The 22,210-nt window shown below is 45.1% G+C and overlaps 1 protein-coding gene and 1 long non-coding RNA gene across 3 annotated transcripts; one reads left to right on the top strand and one right to left on the bottom strand.

Annotated features, from left to right (window-relative positions):
* Positions 1-466: 466 nt before the first annotated feature.
* LOC309828047 lies at positions 467-4,376 on the bottom strand. Of its 2 annotated transcripts, none has more exons than XR_014297287.1 (3): positions 4,246-4,376; positions 2,224-2,321; positions 467-826 (listed from the first exon to the last, which is right to left on the bottom strand). It is a non-coding gene; the product is annotated as an uncharacterized lncRNA (long non-coding RNA). The 2 variants fall into 2 exon arrangements; XR_014297288.1 differs by lacking the exon at positions 4,246-4,376 and adding an exon at positions 3,833-4,228.
* A 233-nt stretch (positions 4,377-4,609) lies between these two features.
* Positions 4,610-21,354, top strand: TRIM27 (tripartite motif containing 27). Its single transcript, XM_082663076.1, has 8 exons — positions 4,610-5,222; positions 6,430-6,525; positions 8,029-8,259; positions 13,831-13,853; positions 16,164-16,279; positions 16,399-16,431; positions 18,188-18,214; positions 19,737-21,354. The coding sequence occupies exons 1-8, from the start codon at positions 4,803-4,805 to the stop codon at positions 20,330-20,332; spliced, it is 1,542 nt and encodes a 513-aa protein (XP_082519202.1). The 5' UTR covers positions 4,610-4,802; the 3' UTR covers positions 20,333-21,354.
* Positions 21,355-22,210: the final 856 nt, after the last annotated feature.

Below are 22,210 nucleotides of genomic sequence, written 5' to 3'. Positions count from 1 at the left end.
CTCATCAGAGAAACCTCCTCTGACCACCCAGTATAAAATAATGCCCCAATCACTCTTCATCCTCCATATCCTGATTCATTTTTCTTCATGGATCTTTCATACTACATATTTATTTCTTAGCTTGCCTATTATCCATATTTCTCCCTAGAAAGCAAATCCATGAGCCCAGGAACTTTGTTTTGTTCCCTGCTGTATCCTGGAGCCTAAAAGAGAGCCATGGTACACCCTCAACAAACACTTAAATGAATGAATGAATGGATGGATGAATGAATGAATGAATAAATCTCAGACATCTTTCCATATTAGTACATATAGATCTAACTCATTCTTTTTGGTCCCTGCATAGTATTCCATTGTAAGACTGAATAGTATTTTCATTAACCTGTCCCCTATTGAAGCATATTTATATTGGTTCCAGCATTTTACAAATGCAAACAATGCTATAATGACAATCCTTATACAATCATCTTTTTTTTAATAAATTTATTTATTTTTGGCTGCTTTGGGTCTTTGTTGCTGCACACAGGCTTTCTCTAGTTGCAGTGAATGGGGGCTACTCTTCCTTGCGGTGCACAGGCTTCTCATTGCAGTGACTTCTCTTGTTGTGGAGCATGGGCTCTAGGCACGTGGGCTTCAGTAGCTGTGGCGTGCGGGCTCAGTAGTTGTGGCTCGCGGGCTCTAGAGCACAGGCTCAGTAGTTGTGGCGCACAGGCTTAGTTGCTCCGTGGCATGTGGGATCTTCCCAGACCAGGGCTGGAACCCATGTCCCCTGCATTGGCAGGAGGATTCTTAACCACTGTGCCACCAGGGAAGTCCAATCAATCATCTTTGTACAGATGGGAGAGAAGAGGAGTAGACGGTTCAAAGAGTATGTGCATTAAAATTGTTTTTCTTAAGCTATTACTAAGTTGCTCTCAACAATGTTCTCCAAATTTACCCTCTCATGGTATACTGGAATGCCTGTTTCCTCATGTTCTCACCAATACTGAGTATTGTTGAGCTTTTTAGTCTTTACTCATTTCATAAATTAAAAGCAACACCACATTAATTTATTAATAGTGAGTTAAACTTCTTTCCACATGTTTATTAACTTGTTCTTTTCCCCTGTGAAACAAGGCAGGACCTGTGGGGCCCTCCCTGGTACAAACCCTTCCTGTGTCCATAGACTTTATTCAGCCTCCTTGAGCTTCCCTGAGTTCTAAAGAGCAGATTCAAACAGTTGCTAATCAGGGAAGGGAGGGAATGAAGAAGGAAAGGAAGAGCAGTCACGAAACAATAGTGCACCCTTGGGGCAGGGTCCTGGTTCCTCCTCAAGGAATATATATGACAACATATATATTGAGTTCTTCTGCCAGAACTAAGGTCCTCACCCAGGTGGAGGATGGTAACTTCAAGCTGAACACAAGATTTCTGGAGCACTGCCTGTCCTGTTACCTCACCACCAACCAATCAGAAGAAAGTCACACACCCTGCAGGCCTCACCCCAAATTTTGCCTATTAAAGACTTCTCCTCCAAAACCATTGGGGAGTTTAGGGGTTTTAAGCACGAGCCACCCATTCTCCTTGCTTGGTCCTGCAATATAAACCTTTCCCTGCTCCAAACTCTGACATTTTGGTTTGTTTAGCCTCACTGTTCGTCAGGCACAGGAACTTGGGTTTGAGAACAAGATTTGGGTTTATTTCTCGGTTCCCAGTCTATTCTATTGATCTATCAGCTTATTCTTACTTTAATTATTGTAGCCTTGTGTTTTTCCTATTTTTTATTTTTATATTTCCAGACTAACTTTAGCATCACTTGGTAAAGACAGATAAAAGAGGAGAGGGTGGAAGCAGAAATATCTTAGGCCTTATCAGGTTCTCCTCAGTTTGGTGCTTGGAAGAATGGTCCAAGGAGAAAGGGGTCAACAGTGTCAAATGCCTCAGGAACATTAAGATAAAGGCTGAAGAGTATCCTCTGGATTTAGCCAATACTAACAGAAATTACTGGCACCCTGAGGGCAGATAGGTTGTGTTGATAGGGAATTTATTTTTAAATAGGTGGGAATTTATTTTAAAATAAAACACTTTATTAATAAAAATTGTATTTATTAGTTAGGTTTAGTTTCCGTTGCATATGCAGACAATCCAAATAGGTGGCTTAAACAGGACAGTTGCTTTAGTCTCTCTTACATATATAATTAGATGCAGGCACTCTGCAGTGAATAAGGACCCAGGCTTCTTTACCTTTTACTGTATCATCTTAGTGCAGGCTTCCATCCTCAAGATTGTCTCATGGTCCAGGACAGCTGGTCAACCTCCTACCATCACGTGCACATTCCAGGCTGGAAGAATTAGGAAGGGGGAATGTTAAAAGGGTATGCTTTGCAGCTGAGTAGTCTTCGTTTAAGAAGCATTCTCAGAATGACCAGCCAAAACCTTCCACATAGATATCACTAGCCACCTACAATCTCAGGGCCATGTTGAAGTGTGAAAGAAGCGCTAGGTGAGTTGGTGTACCTGAGCACATCCATAACCAGCTGGACAAGATTTCATACAGCAGAGCTGCCTTCATGAATATACCATAGTATTGGCAGTAAAGGCACCTGGAAAGTATCTTTCAGCTGGGCATATTGCTACCTGGAATAAAACTTTAAGGAAGGAGTGGAGATTGGCTATAAAGTAGTCAATGACAGTCCCTTCCATATTGTGTTAAGGTTGAAAAGCACTTATTAAAATAAATAGCTGTACCAGAAGTCCCAAACTGGAGGTGAGGAGGTCAATTTCATCTTGCAGAGATGATTTTTACCATTTTTAGTTAGTTTCCAACACTTGAAAGTCAATCAATTTCACATAAATCTCTAGATTTCTGCCTTCTCTTGAAAATCAAAGATTTGGCAACATGCTGGGCTCACATTCTCAATAAGAAGCAGCTGCCTCATCTGCCCTCCAGTTATTCGCTGTCCCCATCTTTCCCTGTTGTGACCCTGGACTGGCCTGCTCATTTAAATTACCTTGTCTCCAGTAGGCATTTGTGTTTGCACCCTTTACAAATGAATAACTGTGATAAAGATAAGAAGTACGCATAAAATGTGACAGTAGAATCATTAAGTTAATTGATTATTAGTCTAATAATTCAACAAGTGTTGAAGTCCTTTCACGTGATTAAATCTATGTGCAAGGCATAATGGAGATCATAGAAGGTCTGGAGAGAAGTTTCTGTCCTCATGGAGTTACTAAAGCATCTGATCTCAGTTTATTTATGTATACTTTATACTTGACATATAAAGTATGCTGGACTATGTGAGAGCACACATCACTTCCTATTCTAAAAGTGTGCCCCGAATTAGAACCTTGACAGACATGTAAGAGTTATTGAAGTGTTACGTAAATAGGTTAGAGAAAAAGACTAGAAACAGGGAAACTGGTGGAATTGGTCACATTCAACCAGTCACTAACTCATTTAAAACACATTTGCAAACTGACATTGTTGAAATCATTTAGGTCAAAGTATAGTAATGTAAATTAAATCAACACAGGCAAGCCTGCCCAAATTCAATTAAATCTAGAGGAAGGACAATACTGAGAAAATAGCAAAGGAAACGAGGAAACACCAAGGTAGGGATGAGGGAACAACGCAAAATTTTTTTAAGTTTACTGGATAATGAAAAGAGCCTGTGTCACCCACAGGATTCCCAATCTCCCTATACTTCAGGAAGGAGCAAGCATGTTTAGGTTCTATTCAACACAGCTCTTTGCAGTGGGTACTTTATTATTTTAATGGATAAGCATACTTAGGGTTTAAAAAGTAAAAGTTGTAAGGAAGTCTCCCTCCTTGCTGGGGTATAATTATTACCATTTCATCAGAGAGGAAACTGAAGCTCAGAATAGTAAACCAGTTTGCTTAGGCACAATAGGAAGCAGCAGAACTGGGCTTGTCTGTTTCTGTCACAGAAATGTTGCCGCCTGATAATTAAGCCTTTCTTTTTCGAAACAGAATTGCGAGCGCCTGTAAATGGGGTTTGTTTGAGAAAGCTCCTCACAGGCCGGATGGGGCTCAGTTTGCAACCCTCATCCCTCCGGCCTCCCGGGGAGGCCAGATGTCTCTTCTTACCACACCAACACAAAGCTAGCTTTCTCTCGCCTTTGCTGAGGCGTGGGCACCAGACAGGAAACCCAACAAAAGACCAGGGATCCGGGCCCAGGGCCGCCGAAGCTCGGCGGCGGGCCCGGAGCGTGCAGGCAGGGGATACCCTGTCCCCGCCGCACCCCGCGGACACCGCCTGCCTCCGTAACCGGTATCCAAGGCTCCCGCGCCCGCGCCCGCGCGTTCCGCCCCAGGGCGGGCAGATAGGCCTCCGCGGATCTCTGCGGAGGAAATCATCCAGGCCTGAATCCAGGAAATCTTGCCGTGCGCAGGAGGCCTGAGCCAAGCCCCGCCCTCGAGCCGCCCCTTCCGCTCGCGCCGGGGTGAGGTCTGCGGGGCTGCCGGGATCCGCTCGGACGCGGCCACGTTGTCCTGAGCCTTCTGAGCGCCTGGCTCTGCGAGTCCAACCGGCGGCGCCCGACCAGCTGCCCCCTCGCATAGCCGCTGGGCTAGGTGGGGTCGCAATATCCCCACGCTCCCTCGGCCGGGCGCAGCGGCGCCGGGTTCCAGCGCGCGGGCGCGTCTGGGATCAGGGCCGGGGAGGAGCCGCCCTCCGGCAGCCGGGCTCGCCTCCCGGCGCCGCCCAGAAGCAGCGAACGGGAGGGAGCGCGGTACAGCTGGGCTCCGCGCAGGGCTGGGCGCCGGGGCCCATGCCCGTGCGCCCCTGCGGGCCCGCGCCATGGCCTCCGGGAGCGTGGCCGAGTGCTTACAGCAGGAGACCACCTGCCCCGTGTGCCTGCAGTACTTTGTCGAGCCCATGATGCTCGACTGCGGCCACAACATCTGTTGCGCCTGCCTCGCCCGCTGCTGGGGCGCGGCGGAGACCAATGTGTCGTGCCCCCAGTGCCGGGAGACCTTCCCGCAGCGGCACATGCGGCCCAACCGGCACCTGGCCAACGTGACCCAGCTGGTGAAGCAGTTGCGCACCGAGCGGCCGTCGGGGCCCGGAGGCGAGATGGGCGTGTGTGAGAAACACCGCGAGCCCCTGAAGTTGTACTGCGAGGAGGACCAGATGCCCATCTGCGTGGTGTGCGACCGCTCCCGCGAGCACCGCGGCCACAGCGTGCTGCCGCTCGAGGAGGCGGTGGAGGGCTTCAAGGTGAGGGCCGGGCGTGCGGGGCGGGGAGGGGCCGGAGCGCGAGTCGGACAAAGGGAGGAGAGAGCCAAAGGGGCTTCCTTTTTTCCGCCTAGAAAATGGCTGAGCCGGACGTGTGGTTCACAGCCGTCATTTCCTCTCTGTCCGCTCCAGAGCCTCGGCACTCAGATTTGGGAGGAAAACCTGTAGCTGGTGAGGAAGCCAGAAGTCTCCCCACCCCCACTCTCATTTCCTTATGTGCCTCTATGTTTACCCGCTCACGGGCACATTATACATAAAGACGGCCCATGGAGACCCCTCTTGACGGTATAAAAGATATGCGTAAAACCACGTCCACAACGACAAGCTTCAGAGACGCTCGCACTCCTGTCGGCTCCTAGATGATCTGAGACAAAACACAGTCGGACGTTAACTGGCTGTATACACATCAAGCAGAGGCCCATCACCTCTCCATTCCCCAGCACTTCCCTGTGCTCCGTCCTCTTCTAGAAGCTCACGGAAAAGAACGAGCTCCTTACTACCTAAGTCATTTAACCACCGTGAGACTCATAGGAGATAACACAGTTATGAAGATTGAGTGAAATAAAATGATGTGTGGATCCCTTTGTGAACTCTTGAACCAACAGACTGGCACAGCTAAACAATAACGTGGAAACAAAGTATTAAATATAAAACAGTTGTAAGGCAACATTCAAGGAGTGCATGATCTGTGTGTTTGAGGACTGCAGGAATATGTACACAATTATGTACATGTTTAAATGTGAGTACATTCATGCAAAATTATTCACTTAACATTTATGGTGCTTTCAAAAATATTCTTTTACTCACACTGGTGATAACCCTCTAGTAGGTTGAGAAGGTGGTGTTTGCCCATGTCACACCAGAGGAAAATAAGAGAAGTTAAGTCATTTTCTCAGTACGCGTCTGTGAAAGAGCGACAACTTAAAGCCTCCTAGTCCATTCACCTTTCCACTAAGCCATGCAGTATCCTTCCAAGGGCAGGTAGGTGACCCACCATTTAAGATACAAACTACCAAAGGAGAGGTCTGGTGACCCCTGTGCCCTGGTGATGGCAGTATGGTCCAAGGATAGGCTCTAACCAGGAACTTGGCATCAGGAATGTGGGTTGCACGTGTGATAAGCAGAATAGCCATATTGATGGTATGGTCTGCCTAATCTTGAACTGCCCACCTGTTTTTGCTTTTCTTAGGAGCAAATCCAGAACCAGCTGGACCACCTAAAAAGAGTGAAAGACCTAAAGAAGAGGCGTCGGGCACAGGGGGAACAGGCACGAGCTGAGCTCTTGGTAAGGTTCTTTGGAATTCACAGGTAATATCAGTTCTGCCTGTCACCCTCTTTTTTTTTGTGAGGCTGTTAAGCTCCCCTTAACCTTGTGCAGTCACGTTGCCCAGAACTTCTAGGTGTGGGTGGAACAACCTTATATGGCAGTTGGGAATTCACCTGGAGAACCAAGGGATTCCCTCCCACATTTTGGGGGAAAGGATGGAATAGCTGAGTTTAGAACCCCTAGAGATCTGACCTATCAAAAGTTTAATCTGTTAGCTTTGTGCAGATCAAGGTTGATCCCTGACAAAGCTAATACAGGTGAGATTCTTGGGCACAGTTAGCCTCCTTTGTACCATTCTGCAGACAGTTGCTGACAGTGGCTTTCTGTAAGCCTGCCTGTTGCTTCTTGCTGGAATGTTCCTTTTGACAGTTCAGTTCTAAACTTTTCAGTTTGTTCCCTTCCCCTAGTCTCCCAAAGCCTTAGCAAGTGACTAATGTGCTGATTTGTGATAGGGATATTTGGGGGGGTTTGTTCTGGAAAAAAAAATAGAGACTTTTATAATATATACTTATATGTCTACCATCTAAGTGTTTAAGCCTCTTTTGAACAATAAATCAAATATTACAAATTCCCATCCATTAGAGGTATTTGCATCGAAAAGCAAACTCTTAGACTAGTAGTGTCTAGCACCATCTTGTGAGAAATTTTGTCAGTCCTGGCCAGGGCGTAGTATAGAACTTTTGGACTGGGAACTTATTCCCATGATGCCGTAAGATCCCACCACTTGTTCTGCTCACAGAATCCACTGAGACCTCAGCTGCCTTTGCTTGAAAATAGGTCTGACTGAAGGAGAATCTTCTAGTGAGCCTGGGTGGACTTAAATCATTAAGCACACCACTGTGTCCTCTCTGGGGGGGATTGTCAAAGTGGGGAAACAGCCCTTCTTTGAGAATCAGGGCACCTGGACATACTTCTTGGCTCTGTCAGTAGCCAGTTGAATAGATGGAGAGAGTAATACTACCTCTCTAGGCCTCAGTTTCCTCACTTGTGAAATAGGTAGGTTGGAGTAGACTTTTGGTTCTTCAGCGAGGTGAGTACTGCCCTCTCCTCCTCTCCGTGGTGTGTGGGTGTTTGGTTGGAGTGATTGGGGAGGGTTGGGCAAGGATGCTAAATGTCCTACAATGCAAAGAACAGTCCCATGCAGGCAGAATTGCCCCCCCCCCCACCAGGGTGCCAATGGCATTCTCTTTGCAAAGCACTGAATTAGTTGAGCTTTAAGGACTCTTTCATTTCTAAGATTATATTGTCTTGTTTATGCATTGAAAGACTTGTCCCTTTCAGGAGAAGTATAAGTTCGTGAAAAGGATTTATAAGCAAGGTGCGTGTGCATCACTGTTGCACAGTAAATAGTATACCTGAATGAAATGATGAGGTCTTGGGGTGGATAGCCAGGGGAGAAATATGAAGGGCTCTAGAAGTAGCCTTTCCTCTCTTCACTGCCCTTGCCTGTCATCCACACAGAGCCTGACCCAGATGGAGAGGGAGAAGATCGTTTGGGAGTTTGAGCAGCTGTATCACTCCTTGAAGGAGCATGAGTATCGCCTCCTGGCCCGTCTCGAGGAGCTAGACTTGGCCATCTACAACAGTATCAATGGTGCCATCACTCAGTTCTCTTGCAACATCTCCCACCTCAGCAACCTGATCGCCCAGCTGGAAGAGAAGCAGCAGCAGCCCACCAGGGAGCTCCTGCAGGTGAGGCTTAGCGTGCCCTGCCAAGACAGCTCCTGCTAAAAGGTCTCCCTTCTCTCTTTGCCAAGCAGTATCCAGGACCCCCAACTGCCTTGCCAACTCTGTGGGAGTAGCAGGGGCTTGCCAAGCTCTCTGTTGGGCATGTTGGAGGGGAAATGTACAATAGAGGACCTGGTTGACACAGCTTGGGTCAGTCAGTTGCACTGTCTCATGGAAAGGGTAAAAGGGAGGCCTAATGCCCAGGCCTGTCCTGCACTGATAAGTGGTCTGATCACAGGCTCTTGACCTCTCTGGGCCTCAGTGACCTCACCTACTCATTATGTAATGAGGGGTTTGGCCCACATGTCATTTAAAGACCCTCCTCACTCCAATTACCCTGTAATTTTAACATGTATGTGTGCATTACCACAGCTACAAAACAAAGAAACGCTTGAGTGGGAGTGGTCAGCCCAAGCAGTCTTGTGATTTAATCTTGGTAGTGCAGGTGATAAAGGTGCAATGCACCCAACCCAGGAAGACCACTGGAAATGAGCTGATGCCTGACTGTCATTTGTTCATTCAATGCATATGAATTGTCTATTCTGGGTCAGGCACTAGTCTAGGCACCGGAATTAAGTGGTGAATAAGCTCTGCTGAAATTTAAATTCTAATGTTGAAATCATATGATAAAGAAGTGAGCAAACAAGTATCATTGGTGTTGATAAACGCCCTTAAAAAGGGGCTGATAGGGTAGGGTTAGGGTCAGCAAATTATGGCCCGCCACCTGTTTTTGTATGTTCTGCAAGCTAAGTATTCTTTTTACAGTTTTGAATGGTTGGGGAAAAATCAGAAGGATGTTATTTCATGGTATGTGAAATTATATAAAATTTGAATTTCATTATCCATACTTTTTATTGGAACACAGCCACGCCCATTCATTTATGTATTGTCTGTCGCAGCAGAGTTGAGAAGTTGTGACAGAGACTGTATGGCCTTTTCCTTAGAAGAAGTTCACTGACTCCTGCTTTAGATTAAAACGAGAAGTCTTAATCTTGAGCCTTAACTAACACCAGTATTTAATTGCCAGGGAGACAAGGAAGAGCTTGCAAAGCGAACAGTTGACCAGAGAATGTGGCAAGGGAGGAAGAATGTTTCAGGAAGGAGGGAGTGGACAACAGAATCTAGTGCAGTTGAGGTGAAATAATATAAGGGCTGAGATACATTTGGTTTAAAAACATGGGCATCATTGATAATCTTGATAATAATCATTATCATCTCAATGATTTTCATCTCAGATAATCATTGATATTCTGCCACGGTGGAATAATTTGGTCAGGAGCCACATGAGGGAGAGTTGTGGTGACAGAGGGTGAATGGAAACTGGAAGAGTAAATGACTATTTCAAGAAGTAAGACTGTGAAGGAGATATTTAAAAAAATACTCGGAGATGAGGTAGGATTGTGGGGCTTTATGGGGAGGGGATGCTTAAAGAAACTAGCTAAACATATTTTAAAAGAAAATGTGGAAAGGAGCACCTATGTTGTAAGGATTCAGGTGAAGAAAATTACTGAAGCTATAAGGATGAACTAATCACTAATGTGCTGTTTCTGAGAAGGCAGAAGGGAAAGGTGACTAAAGCATATGTGTGGGACTTAGTTTTGGAAGATCCCCTGTTGTATGGGAAGAAAGGACGATGGGGGCAGATAGATGCAGGCATGTTGTGCACTTCGGTAGCTAAAACCCGTTGGCTTTTTTTTAAATAAATTTATTTTATTTATTTATTTTGGCTGCATTTGTGTCTCCATTGCTGCGTGAGGGCTTTCTCTAGTTGCAGTGAGTGGGGGCTACTCTTCATTACGGTGCGCGGGCTTCTCGTTGTGGTGGCTTCTCTTTGTTGCAGAGCACGGGCTCTAGGTACACGGCTTCAGTAGCTGTGGCTCGCGGGCTGTAGAGCACAGGCTCAGTAGTTGTGGCGCACAGGCTTAGTTGCTCCGTGGCCTGTGGGATCTTCCCGGACCAGGGCTCGAACCCGAGTCCCCGGCATTGGAAGGCGGATTAACCACTGCGCCACCAGGGAAGTCCCCCGTTGGCTCTTACTCTCTTTTGAAGTTAGAAAAGCAGGACCATCTGCTCCCATTGAGCAGGGATTAGAGAAAATATGAGCTTTGAAGAATGTGGGAAAGTTCTGAAATTATTGTTTCAGAGTATGGGAAAGCCATCTGGTTTGTGAGATGTATTAGAATTACTTGGTCAGTGGACGTCAGTTTATACTGGGACTTGTCTGCTCAGTTGTGTGACCTTTTTCTTGTCCCTGCTTTTTCAGACTGTTACTGCTCTGGTGCCAGGCATAGGGAGAGCAGGTAGTTGGGCTCATCCAGGATTAGGGCTTTGCAAGATTTGAGCTTTTTGTTTTGTTGTTTTTTGATTGTGATAAAATATACATAACCTAAATTCACCATTTTAATCATTTCAAAGTGTACAACTTAGTACATTTAGTAAACTCAGTGTTGTGCAACCATCACAGCTATGTAATTCCAGAACACTTTCATTACCTCGAAAGGAGACCTCGTACCCATTAAACAGTCATTCTTCATTCCTTTCTACCCAGTGGCAACCACTAATTTGTGTCTTTATGGGTTTGCCCATTTTTTTAAGGTAGAAGGTATTTGTGAGAATATTTTTGAACACATGGACCGTGAAATCAAAACTGGGTGATAGGGACTTCACTGGTGGCGCAGTGGTTAAGAATCCACCTGCCAATGCAGGGAACACAGCTTCGAGCCCTCGTCCGGGAAGATCCCACATGCCGCGGAGCGACTGCACCTAAGCCCGTGAGCCACAACTACTGAGCCTGTCCTCTGGAGCCCGTGAGCCACAACTACTGAGCCTGCATGCCACAACTACTGAAGCCTGTGCGCCTAGAGCCTGTGCTCCACAACAATGAGAAGCCCGCACACCACAACAAAGAGTAGACGCCACTCGCCATGACTAGAGAAAGCCCGTGTGCAGCAACTAAAACCCAACACAGCCAAAAATAAATAAATAAATTTATTTATTAAAAAAAAAACTGGATGATAAGTAGAAGTAGAGAAAAAAGAGGGGTTGTGGGCTCCATGGGGAAGAGGGGTCATGGTAGTAGTCATTTGAAAAGTAAGCTGAATCTTACTTAATGCGGGAAAATTAGAGCATTCCCACTGAGGTCAGGAAGTGGGCAAGATGTTCACTATTGTCTACCTGTATTTAACATTGTACATATGTATACTCACACAGGAATATTAGGCAACTGTAAAAAAGAAATATACCTATGAACTGATACAGAGTGGTTTCTATAATATATTGGTAAGTGAAAAAAATCAAAGTGCAAAATACAGAGTGTGCTACTTTTTGTGTAAGAAAGATGAGATAATTGGAAAATACATGTATCTGTTTATTTTTGCAAAGGGAAGACTGGAAGGATAAATCAGAAAATAATGGGAATGGGGAGAATGTGATGAGAGGAGTTACGAGAGTGACAGACTCTCTCTGGCCACATCTCGGATATTTTGAGCACCAATATAAATAAGAACAGTGATGGATTATAACCCATTGAATAAAGTACGAATTGATGGATCCATACTAATAATAAATAAGGGAAAATTCTTCCTTCCAGTAGAATGTTGACTAAGTAATGTAGAAGGAATCTTTAAAATTTATTTATTTATTTATTTTTGGCTGCGTTGGGTCTTCGTTGTTGCACGTGGGCTTTCTCTAGTTGCTGCGAGCAGGGGCTACTCTTTGTTGTGGTACGCGGGCTTCTGATTGCAGTGGCTTCTGTTACGGCACACGGGCTCTAGGCCTGTGGGCTTCAGTAGTTGTGGCAGTAGTTGTGGCCCATGGGCTTAGTTGCTCTGTGGCATGAGGGATCTTGCCAGACCAGGGATCAAACGGTGACCCCTGCATTGGGAGGTGGAGTCTTAACCACTGCACCACCAGGGAAGCGCTAGAAGGAATTTTTTTTTTTTTTTTTGCTAGAAGGAATTTTGAAGGTGGAAAATGATCATTTGGCAATTATCATATTAAAAGTTAATTTAGACAATAATTATCGACAGATGCTAAACCTAAGGGGAGGGGGAGTTTGATAGGGACTGGCATATTAACATAATTTCAAAGTATCACTTTTAGATTACTTGTTAATTACAAAAGGAAAAATAGTAGCTATAAAATATCACCAATAAGGGACAAGTGAATATCATGTTTATTTAGAAGCAAACAGCATACACTAGTCAAAGACGGTACAGCTTGAGGACTTCCTGAGTGGTGCAGAGGTTAAGAATCCACCTGCCAGTGCAGGGGACACACATTCGAGTCCTGGTCTGGGAAGATCCCACATGCCGCGGAGCAACTAAGCCCATGCACCACAACTACTGAGCCCGCTCACCTAGAGCCCGTGCTCCGCAACAAGAGAAGCCACCTGCAGTGAGAAGCCCACGCACCACAACAGAGTAGCACCCGCTCGCCGCAACTAAAGAAGACCCGCGTGCAGCAAAGACCCAACACAGCCAAAAATAAATAATAAATAAATAAATGAAGTAAAAAGAAAAAAAGACAGTACACTTTAGTTTAATCATGACAGCAATATCTGGGAAACCCAAATAGAGAGATATTCTATAAAATAATTAGCCAGTGTTAAGGCAATGTGTCACAAAAGCCACTCCAGACTTATAGACACATGTCATCATAAAAATGCAATGAACGGGGCTTCCCTGGTGGCGCAGTGGTTGGGAGTCCGCGTGCCGATGCAGGGGACACGGGTTCGTGCCCCGGTCCGGGAAGATCCCACATGCCGCAGGGCGGCTGGGCCTGTGAGCCATGGCTGCTGGGCCTGCGCGTCCGGAGCCTGTGCTCCGCAGCGGGAGAGGCCGCAGCAGTGAGAGGCCCGTATACCACAAAAAAAATAAAAAAAAAAAAAAAAAAAAAAAAATGCAATGAACGATCCTGGATTACCTGAGTGGGGAGGGGAGTAGCTGTAAAGAATATTAATAAGACAATTAAATTAGGTTATGGACTGTTGATTATACAAATGTATCAATATTCAGCTTCCTGAGTTTGATAACTGTACTATAGTTATATAAGAAAATGTACTTGCTCTTAGGAGGTACAGAATCATAAAGGGGTAAAGGGATATAATATAAACAATGACCTCTCAAATGATTCTAAAGATAAATATGTCTGGGAAAAAGAGTATACAGGAGCTCTTTGTGCTAGCAGCTTTTCTGTGTATTTGAAATGATTTCACAGTAATATGTCAAAGAAATCAAGCTAGACAGGCAGGCAGTTGTGGTCCAAGGGTGGGATGCTTGAGTCAGTAAATTTGAAATCTTGAGATCCTCGACCAGTGTGCAGGAGGAGAGCGCAGGAAGTGCTAGAATAGCGAATAGTGTGCAGCCCAGTTTCCTCTGCCCAGTTTTTAGCTCCTGGACCGTGAGTTGTGCTCCTTGTCTCCCTGGTTTCTCCCAGGAGAGCCACCCCATAAGTTGGGTTTTCAACAAACATCTGTGAGAGAAAATGGAAGTTAGGAATGATTTCTCATGCTTATCCTTTTCCTTTCTCTTATAGGACATCGGAGACACGTTGAACAGGTACAGTTTTCTCTCTCCCCCGTGCTAAATCAAGCCTGAAAAGATTTTCCCTCATACTTAGAAATTCTGGAAGGAGCCCAGAGCCTGAGGACATCTTACCAAGTTGACACATGTCCCGCCTGTCCCTGAACCGAGTCACTAGTGTGCAAAGAACTAGATGGAGTGCAGCTCTTCTCAGTAAAACTCAGGAATTATTGACAAATTATGAGGATAAGGGGTGGAGTAGGGGGTCCATTTAGGAGGGTGCTGGTGATTTTTGAGGACACGTCTATGGAGAGGGTAGAGACTTACAGGGACTTAGGCAAAGTGCAAGGGTATTTTATAGTTTTTGTTTCCTAAACATTTCAGAATCGTTTCTTTTTTGTTATCTCTGTCTCTCTGTTTCTGACTCTTTCTTTTTTCTGTAATGGGGGAAATATGGTCTAAGAAAAGGGAGACCAGCTCAGAGTTATATAATGAGTGATGAGTTACCTGGATTCTGGCTCTTGTTCTCATTATTTCTCTACTGTATCATCAGATGGAAAGTGAGGAAGAGCTACCAGGGAATTGGGACATGACCGAGCAGGAGAATCCCAGAATGTGCAAGAAGCCAAGATTAAATTATGTTTTCAGGGTTGGATGGCAAGGACAAATGGGATAGGCCTTGGGGGGCATAATGTTTGGTACCTACTGGGGCGGAGCCTGACTTTGAGGGAACTGAACTTTGAAGCTAATTAAAACCGTGAAGGGTGAAAACCCTCCAGAGGAAATGCAGCTTGATTATGCGGGAGCATTGGAGGAGATATGGGAGGGTGGCACATAGATGGGGTTGGATGGCTGGGAGGGCTGTGTGGACAGAACTGTTGATAGAACTGAGCTTTCTGAGGCCTGCTGAGATGGGATGGTGATGAGCTGGAACTTGTACTAGTCCCTGCCAAGTGACCCCAACAAATACTCCCTTCACTTTTACTACTACTTTAATTTTTTGGTACCAGTCTAGCTCTGAACGAACAGGGAGATAGATCCTTTAGATTCTAGCATTTTGGGAAGTTAAGGTTTGGGTTTGGCTCTCTGAGTTAGGAAACCCAAAATTTCATTGGCTTAAGGCTTAAACATAGTTTTAAAATTTTGTCACCATTAAAAATGTGCAAGTAGGTAGCCCAGGGCTGGTTTGGTGGCTCCAGTGATCATCAGACTCCGAGGTTTCTTTCCATTTACCCTTCTGCCATCTGTAAGATACAGTCCTCATTCTTACAGTCCAAGATAGTTCCTAGAATGCTAACCAGCAGGAAGAAGATAAGTCACATCACATACCTTTTTATTTTATTTTATTATTTTATATAACCAGAAACCTTTTTTAAAAAAAATAATAAATTTATTTATTTATTTTTGGCTGCATTGGGTCTTTGTTGCTGCGCTCGGGCTTTCTCTAGTTGTGGCGAGTGGGGGCTACTCTTCGTTACGGTGCACGGGCTTCTCATTGTGGTGGCTTCTCTTGTTGCAGAGCACGGGCTCTAGGCACGTGGGCTTCAGTAGTTGCAGCACGTGGGCTCAGTAGTTGTGGCTCACGGGCTCTAGAGCACAGGCTCAGTAGTTGTGGCGCATGGGCTTAGTTGCTCCATGGCATGTGGGATCTTCCCGGACCAGGGCTCGAACCCGTGTCCCCTAGCATTGGCAGGCGGATTCTTAACCACTGAGCCGCCAGGGAAGCACCACATTCCTTTTTATGCAGACTTCTCAAATTACCACAAGATACTTCTTACCTCTCATTGGCCAGAACTGAGTCACAAGGTCAAATTTAGACCAGTCAGGCATGAACCCAGTAAAATTTGGAAGATGGGAGAAGGCATATTGGGTGGGCAACTAGCAGTCAGTCTTTGCCATAGACCCCTTGAGGGGGGTGGTGGGTAACTGGGTATTGTCCAGAGAGTACCTGTCTGTCTGAAGATGTCATTCTCTCCATATTTGGGAACCTGAGGATTTGGGGTCATTGCCCACCACAAATATCAAGGACTTTATCATGGAATCTAGTGCTTTCTGGCAAGGTCAGGCTTATATTCAGTTTAATTCAGTAAATCTTAGAGGACACGCCATGTGAAAAGCCAGAAGCTAGTACTGTGGGGGAATAAGAAGGTGAATAAGATGTCTCTCCTATTCTGGTCCAGAGGATCATAGTCTAGAAGGAGAATAGGAAAAAGACTAGAGTGGCTGCTTTTAAAGATTGTCCACCTGTGTTGGCCAGTTTAGCCAGGTTTGTCCTGGACCCTGAAAGGTTGTGGAGTTGGGGGAGGGATTCACTTGTTTTTTTGTTGCTTTTTTTTTTAAACTTAGGGCTGAAAGAATCAGGATCCCTGAACCCTGGATCACACCTCCAGATCTGCAAGAGAAAATCCACATTTTTGCCCAGAAGTGTCTGTTCTTGACTGAGAGTCTAAAGCAGTTCACAGGTAACGTAAGAAGAGGAATCCATGAGGGTTTATGCTCTCAGTAACTATATTGCCTGAGAGGATGTATTTTCCAGCCAGATAATGGGATGCAAACTAAACATCTTCTTTTCTCTCCTTAGAAAAAATGCAGTCAGATATGGAGAAAATCCAAGGTAAATTTATCTACTTAATGGGCTTTTGACGTTGAAGTTTCCTGGGAAGATGAACGCTAAGTGTGGGAAAATGGGAAATGCGCGATACCCGCTGGCCGGCCTCCCCTGATATTTTACATCTTCCTTTTTGCTTTGTTAATTTTTTCAATTAATAGCCTCTTGTTTCACTTTGAAGCCTTTTAACTATATGCACTCATTTCTTTTTTTTTTTTTTTTTTTGCGGTACGCGGGCCTCTCACCGTTATGGCCTCTCCCGCTGCGGAGCACAGGCTCCAGACGCGCAGGCTCAGCGGCCATGGCTCACGGGCCCAGCCGCTCTGCGGCATGTGGGATCCTCCCGGACCGGGGCACGAACCCGTGTCCCCCGCATCGGTAGGCAGACTCCCAACCACCGTGCCACCAGGGAAGCCCTGCACTCATTTCTTAATCTATATTAATGGAGGAGAAAAATATACAATCCAATAATTAATCCAGAATTAGTTTGATTATTTAAAATTATTTTTAATTGAGAAAGAGAATGAACAGAAACTATCCTAGCTACATTTCATTTGAGCTAGTGTTTGTGGTTATAATTTATAGAGTTTCTGCTGCGTGTAGGCACTGGTGCTGACCAGGACAGGAGGAATCAAGCAGCACTGATTGAGGCAGAACCTCGAGGGAAGTGGTTAGGAACAGGGATTCAGGAGTCCGGCTGCCTGGGTCCTGCGCCCAGCTCTGCCACTTGATAAGGATTCTACACTATAATTTCCTCATCTGTAAAATGAGGAGGGTAGTAGCTCTTACCTCACAGGGTTGTAAGGATTAAGTTAAATTAGTTACCATTTCTAAAGCCTTTTAGAATGGAGCCTGACACGTAATAAACCCTACATTTATGTTTATTAAATAAAATGTTCAAGGTATTTAAGGGATGCTCTTCCTAATACAAAATTTTCTGCTCGTGATCACATATGAGCATACAGCACATATGGCTGTATACTAAATGCTAAAATTCTAGGCAGCCTGGTAGAATTTGAAATCCTTATATGTAGGTAATCCCTTTTCTCATTTAGTACAAATCCCCATAATTCTGATAATTTCCTGTATATGCTAAAACTTTATTTGCATTGTATCTTTTCAGATACATACTTTTTTCACATCTAGCAATGTAGACTTAGGGAATGCTCACAAGCAAAACAGGGAGAAACTCCACTTAATACCAGAAGCTCAGACATGACGTTCCTTGATCTGACTCATTTATTTTTCCTACTCTTCTCCTGTCACTTAAAAGGCTCACTGAGAACGTGTCTATGAAAATGCTTTTTCAACTGTAAAAGCATTTTACTGCAAGTGGTCTTGTTTGCTCCAGCTTGGTAGTGGATGTCACTTGAACCACTCATCCCCTAGAACAGGTTGCTTATGAAAGCCAAGAGTTATCTATGATGCGGACTTAGAACCTCCATCTCCCCCTGCAGAGCCAGCTGGCCCACTGGAGGGTGGAATCCTTAATCTTGGCTCAGTTTGGCCCCATATGCTACCAATCTCAGGCATGTCGTTATTCTTCTGCCCAAAGTTTCCAATCCCTCTTCCCTTTGAGCTCTGGGCTGGAAGATGGAGTCATACACTGTATGAAGAAATCAGTGCATGAGTGACAACAGGGGTTCTGGGGTGTCTAATGGAAACCATTGCTTTATGATGACTCTAACCAAAGCTCCATCTCTTAGGTATTCCTGGAAATATTCAGATGACTTCTGTAACTTCTTTCTCTTTTGTTTTTTAGAATTGAGAGAGGCCCAGTTATATTCAGGTGGGTGATAGGAGACAAAACCATTTGGAAAAAGGAGTAAAAATCCTTATCAACGTAACTACTATTGTGAATGATTTTGGAAAGTGCCTAATTAGGATCCTTTAGGTTACATGTATGAAAAATGATAATAATCACAAAAATACATCAGTTGTTTCTATGTGTTTGTAATATCTTTGCTTCAGAGCTGAAACCATGGACCTTTGAATAGGAGGAAATCAAACTCAGGAGCTATGAAGGATTATAGAGGTGAAACTACAGTTTCCAAAAAGTAGAGCACTGCCACTGCTAGTACACTGGTATCCTGCTCTACCCACTTAGCCTTGGGCAGTGTGTGGTTTACAAAAGGCAGTCATCCTTCCAAAACTACTGAGCTCACCTCTTATTCTGAGTGCTAGGGACAGTCTAAGAGGAATCTGCTGTCATCCCTTCTCTGTGCCTCAGAGCAAGAGTTGAAACTCTCCCTCTCCTTGACCATCACCAACACCTCAGGTTCAGAGACACTGGGTAAATCTGTGACCTCATAGGTACTCAGAACTGAGGTTTGTACTTTCCATAGTCACAGGACCGCCTTCTGTTTCATGAGATCCTCCTCATGAACAGAGGGACTCTACATACACCGGGTCTTCTTTCATGGATATCCCCTGGCTGTAATCCATAGTTAATTCTTTCAACAAGTATTACTTGATTACTTTGCTTATGTCTTACATTTCCTAATGTTGCGCAGGGTACTGTAGAGGGAACAAAAGAGCATAAGACACTGACCTATCCTTGGAGTTAAATGTCTGGTTGGAGGTATGAGGTATACCCATGACATGAGGGAAAAAATGGGCAACTGTTGTGAACAGATTTTTGAACCAGAAACCAAGCGTCTGGGGTTCTTGGTCACTTCCACCAGTTGCCTGTCATCAATCTTTTGTGGGAATCAGTCAACCTAGCTGAGCTTTGGTTCAGAGAGAGAATGTTTGGGAGTCTTCCTTCTGAACCAGGTATGAAGAGCAAATGAGAGAATATATGCCAGTGATTTTAAAACAGGAAACCACCACATGATTGTAAGATGCATGTGGGACTAGTGTCTTTATCCGATGTAATGTGAACATTCGTATGTTTCACAGCAGATCTGTTGATATTTGGTTGTAGAGTGCTGTACCACACCCTGTCTATCTAAATTCTGTATTCTGTGAAACTCCTGGTCCCCAAGACTTTTAGATTAAGGGATTGGACATACATGTAAGAAAATCTCAAATTCAGCTTAATAATGGATATTGTGGTTTAAGATGTGAAAAAGCAAATAGAGGTAAAAATTTCAGTACTTTCAATATATCCTAGCTAAAAGAAGTAAACTAGCTAATCCAAACAGTAACTTTTGGAATGTCAATTTCAGGATGTAATTGAGTGTAAGATGAATGTGCCTTTGTTGGAGAGCTCATATTCTCTTCTTAGGGGGTAGGAGAAAAGCTGGGTGTTCAGAGTGGGCTTTCCTGGCTCTCGGCTGACCTTCCTCTGCCCTTCTGTTCCTCTGCAGTGGATGTGACTCTGGATCCAGACACGGCCTACCCCAGCCTGATCCTCTCTGATAACCTGCGGCAAGTGCGGTACAGTTACCTCCAGCAGGACCTGCCTGACAACCCTGAGCGGTTCAATCTGTTTCCCTGTGTCTTGGGCTCTCCATGCTTCATCGCTGGGAGACATTATTGGGAGGTAGAGGTGGGAGATAAAGCCAAGTGGACCATAGGTGTCTGTGAAGACTCAGTGTGCAGAAAAGGCGGAGTAACCTCGGCCCCCCAGAATGGATTCTGGGCAGTGTCCTTGTGGTATGGGAAAGAGTACTGGGCTCTTACCTCCCCAATGACTGCCCTCCCCCTGCGGACCCCTCTCCAACGGGTGGGGATTTTTTTGGACTATGATGCTGGCGAGGTCTCCTTCTACAATGTGACAGAGAGGTGTCACACCTTTACTTTCTCTCATGCTACCTTCTGTGGGCCTGTCCGGCCCTACTTCAGTCTGAGTTACTCGGGAGGGAAGAGCGCAGCTCCTCTGATCATCTGCCCCATGAGTGGGATCGATGGGTTTTCTGGCCATGTTGGGAATCATGGTCATTCCATGGAGACCTCCCCTTGAGGAGGTGAACTCAGGCCAAAAGGGCCATTGACCATACTCCTACCCCAGGCGTAAGGCATCCTGTTGCCTTGACACTTCCTGCCCATCACAGCTGGATGTCCTTACCACTTTCCGAGCCCTGCAGTGCAAGACAGGATGTCCATGTTCTCTGCCATCCCCTCCCTTCCCACGAAAATTGTGAGATGTAATGAGAAGTATTAAGATTGCCCGGAAATAAAAACCACATGTCCACCTCCAGAGTTCCACACTTCTTGGTCTCACACATTACTGGAGGGGATAAAGAATATGAATAATCTTGGGTTCGGAGAGCCATTCAAGATATTTAACACCTTGGCTCAGCCCCACATAGTGATCATGGGTATTTGCTGTCATTTCTGAACTAGGGCTTCTTTCTAAGAACCTAGAGCTGGACTAGAAAGTCCTGTCAGCATGGCTCCCTTTTGTCCCAGTTTTTCCTCCTGGGAATAGTACCTCTACCCCTGATTCCCAATTGGCCGTAGTTTTATTTATTAACTCCATTAAAGAGGTCTATATGTGTTTTGATTAGTTACTGTTATTTTACAATAATAGTGGGAAATGGTCCCACCTCTGTTATGAGATAATGTTCTAATCAATGTGCTCTTTTCTGTCTTTTTGAGGGCTTTGTCAGCTCCCTTCATTCTAATGAAAAGTCTCTCCAGGTGCTGGATGCACGTCATCCAGGATAATTTTCTGCCCAGCACCATCCATTGTTCCTACATCCCCTCCCACTCACATTTGTGGACTGATGGTCAGTCATACACTATCCCTGGAAGGATTCCGGGGCAGTATGCCAGGGATTCATTGACTTTTGTCTCCTTTTCTCCCATCTCCTTTGAGGGATGGGGGGATTTACCTTTCTAATATGTGTACCATCAAGGGGCACTTCCATCCCCATGGCCATTGGATCACGAGGTGTTCTGAGGTCAGAAGACCAAGGCAGATCACTTTGAGCAAAAGCTCCCACAGTGGCTCTGAGTCCTGCTTCTCTTTGGGTACATGCTCCTCTGTTTGAAAATAAAGTGAGTATGGATGTTGTTTACACTGTTGTTGTCTTCTGGGTCTTGGTAGGATTGGGTTCATATGGGTCCAGAATCCCATTCTGGCCAGTATTTTACTTCCAACTGGATGGTAAGAACAGTACCATGTTACTGTTTTCTAATGGTGCTGGGAAAGTAGTGTTGGACATCCACAGCCTGCAGCTTTGTTAATCCTGTCACTTCACTGGGAAAGTGTTCTTTCAGGTCCTTTTTTATAACAGTGGGGTAATGCAGCAGTGCTCGGTGTAGATCAAAGAGCCCAGAACTTGCTTCCCAACTCAGAAGCAGCAGCCTAAGCCCTTGGGGGCATGGAGGTCACCACGTCCTAAGGAGGAAAGATAGGCTGAGAGAACAGCTCCTTTCCAGGGTATTTGGATCTTTCCTGCTTCTGGACATGGCCTCAGAAGACAAGATTTTGTGGTCTTACTTAGTCCTGTACCCAGCATTGTGGTTCATGGCTGAAGATCATGAATTGGTGGTATGTCCTAATTCATTCATTTATTCATCGGGTTTTAAGAGAAATAACCAGGAGCTAAAGAGAGGGGCTTCCATGAGGCTAGGTTAGCTTTGGCTGAATGCTCTCGATAGATATAAATACATATGATAACATATATTATGTATGTATATAAAATACTACACAGATACAGAGCAGTGCTTAGCACATAATATGAAGTGCTTTATGCACAAGGGCTTATTTAATGCTCATAACAACCCTGCAAAGTGGGTACTATTGCCTTTATTTTACACAAGGAAACTGAAGCACAGAGAGGATAGTAATTTATCCAAGGTGCACAGCTAGGAAGCAGCAGGGCCAGAATTC

This window comes from Grampus griseus, assembly GCF_964374135.1.
Source record: "Grampus griseus genome assembly, chromosome: 10".
In the NCBI taxonomy this organism is placed as follows: Eukaryota; Metazoa; Chordata; class Mammalia; order Artiodactyla; family Delphinidae; genus Grampus; species Grampus griseus.
This window is presented reverse-complemented; position numbering and strand designations above follow the sequence as displayed.

What these genes read in the sequence shown, in the direction of transcription:
- TRIM27 (XM_082663076.1), top strand. Translation starts at nt 4,803, where the DNA reads ATGGCCTCCGGGAGCGTGGCCGAGTGCTTACAGCAGGAGACCACCTGC. An exon ending in ATCGGAGACACGTTGAACAG is followed by an intron (nt 13,854 to 16,163) that starts GTACAGTTTTCT and finishes TTTTAAACTTAG; the next exon opens with GGCTGAAAGAATCAGGATCC. An exon ending in AGATATGGAGAAAATCCAAG is followed by an intron (nt 16,432 to 18,187) that starts GTAAATTTATCT and finishes TTTGTTTTTTAG; the next exon opens with AATTGAGAGAGGCCCAGTTA.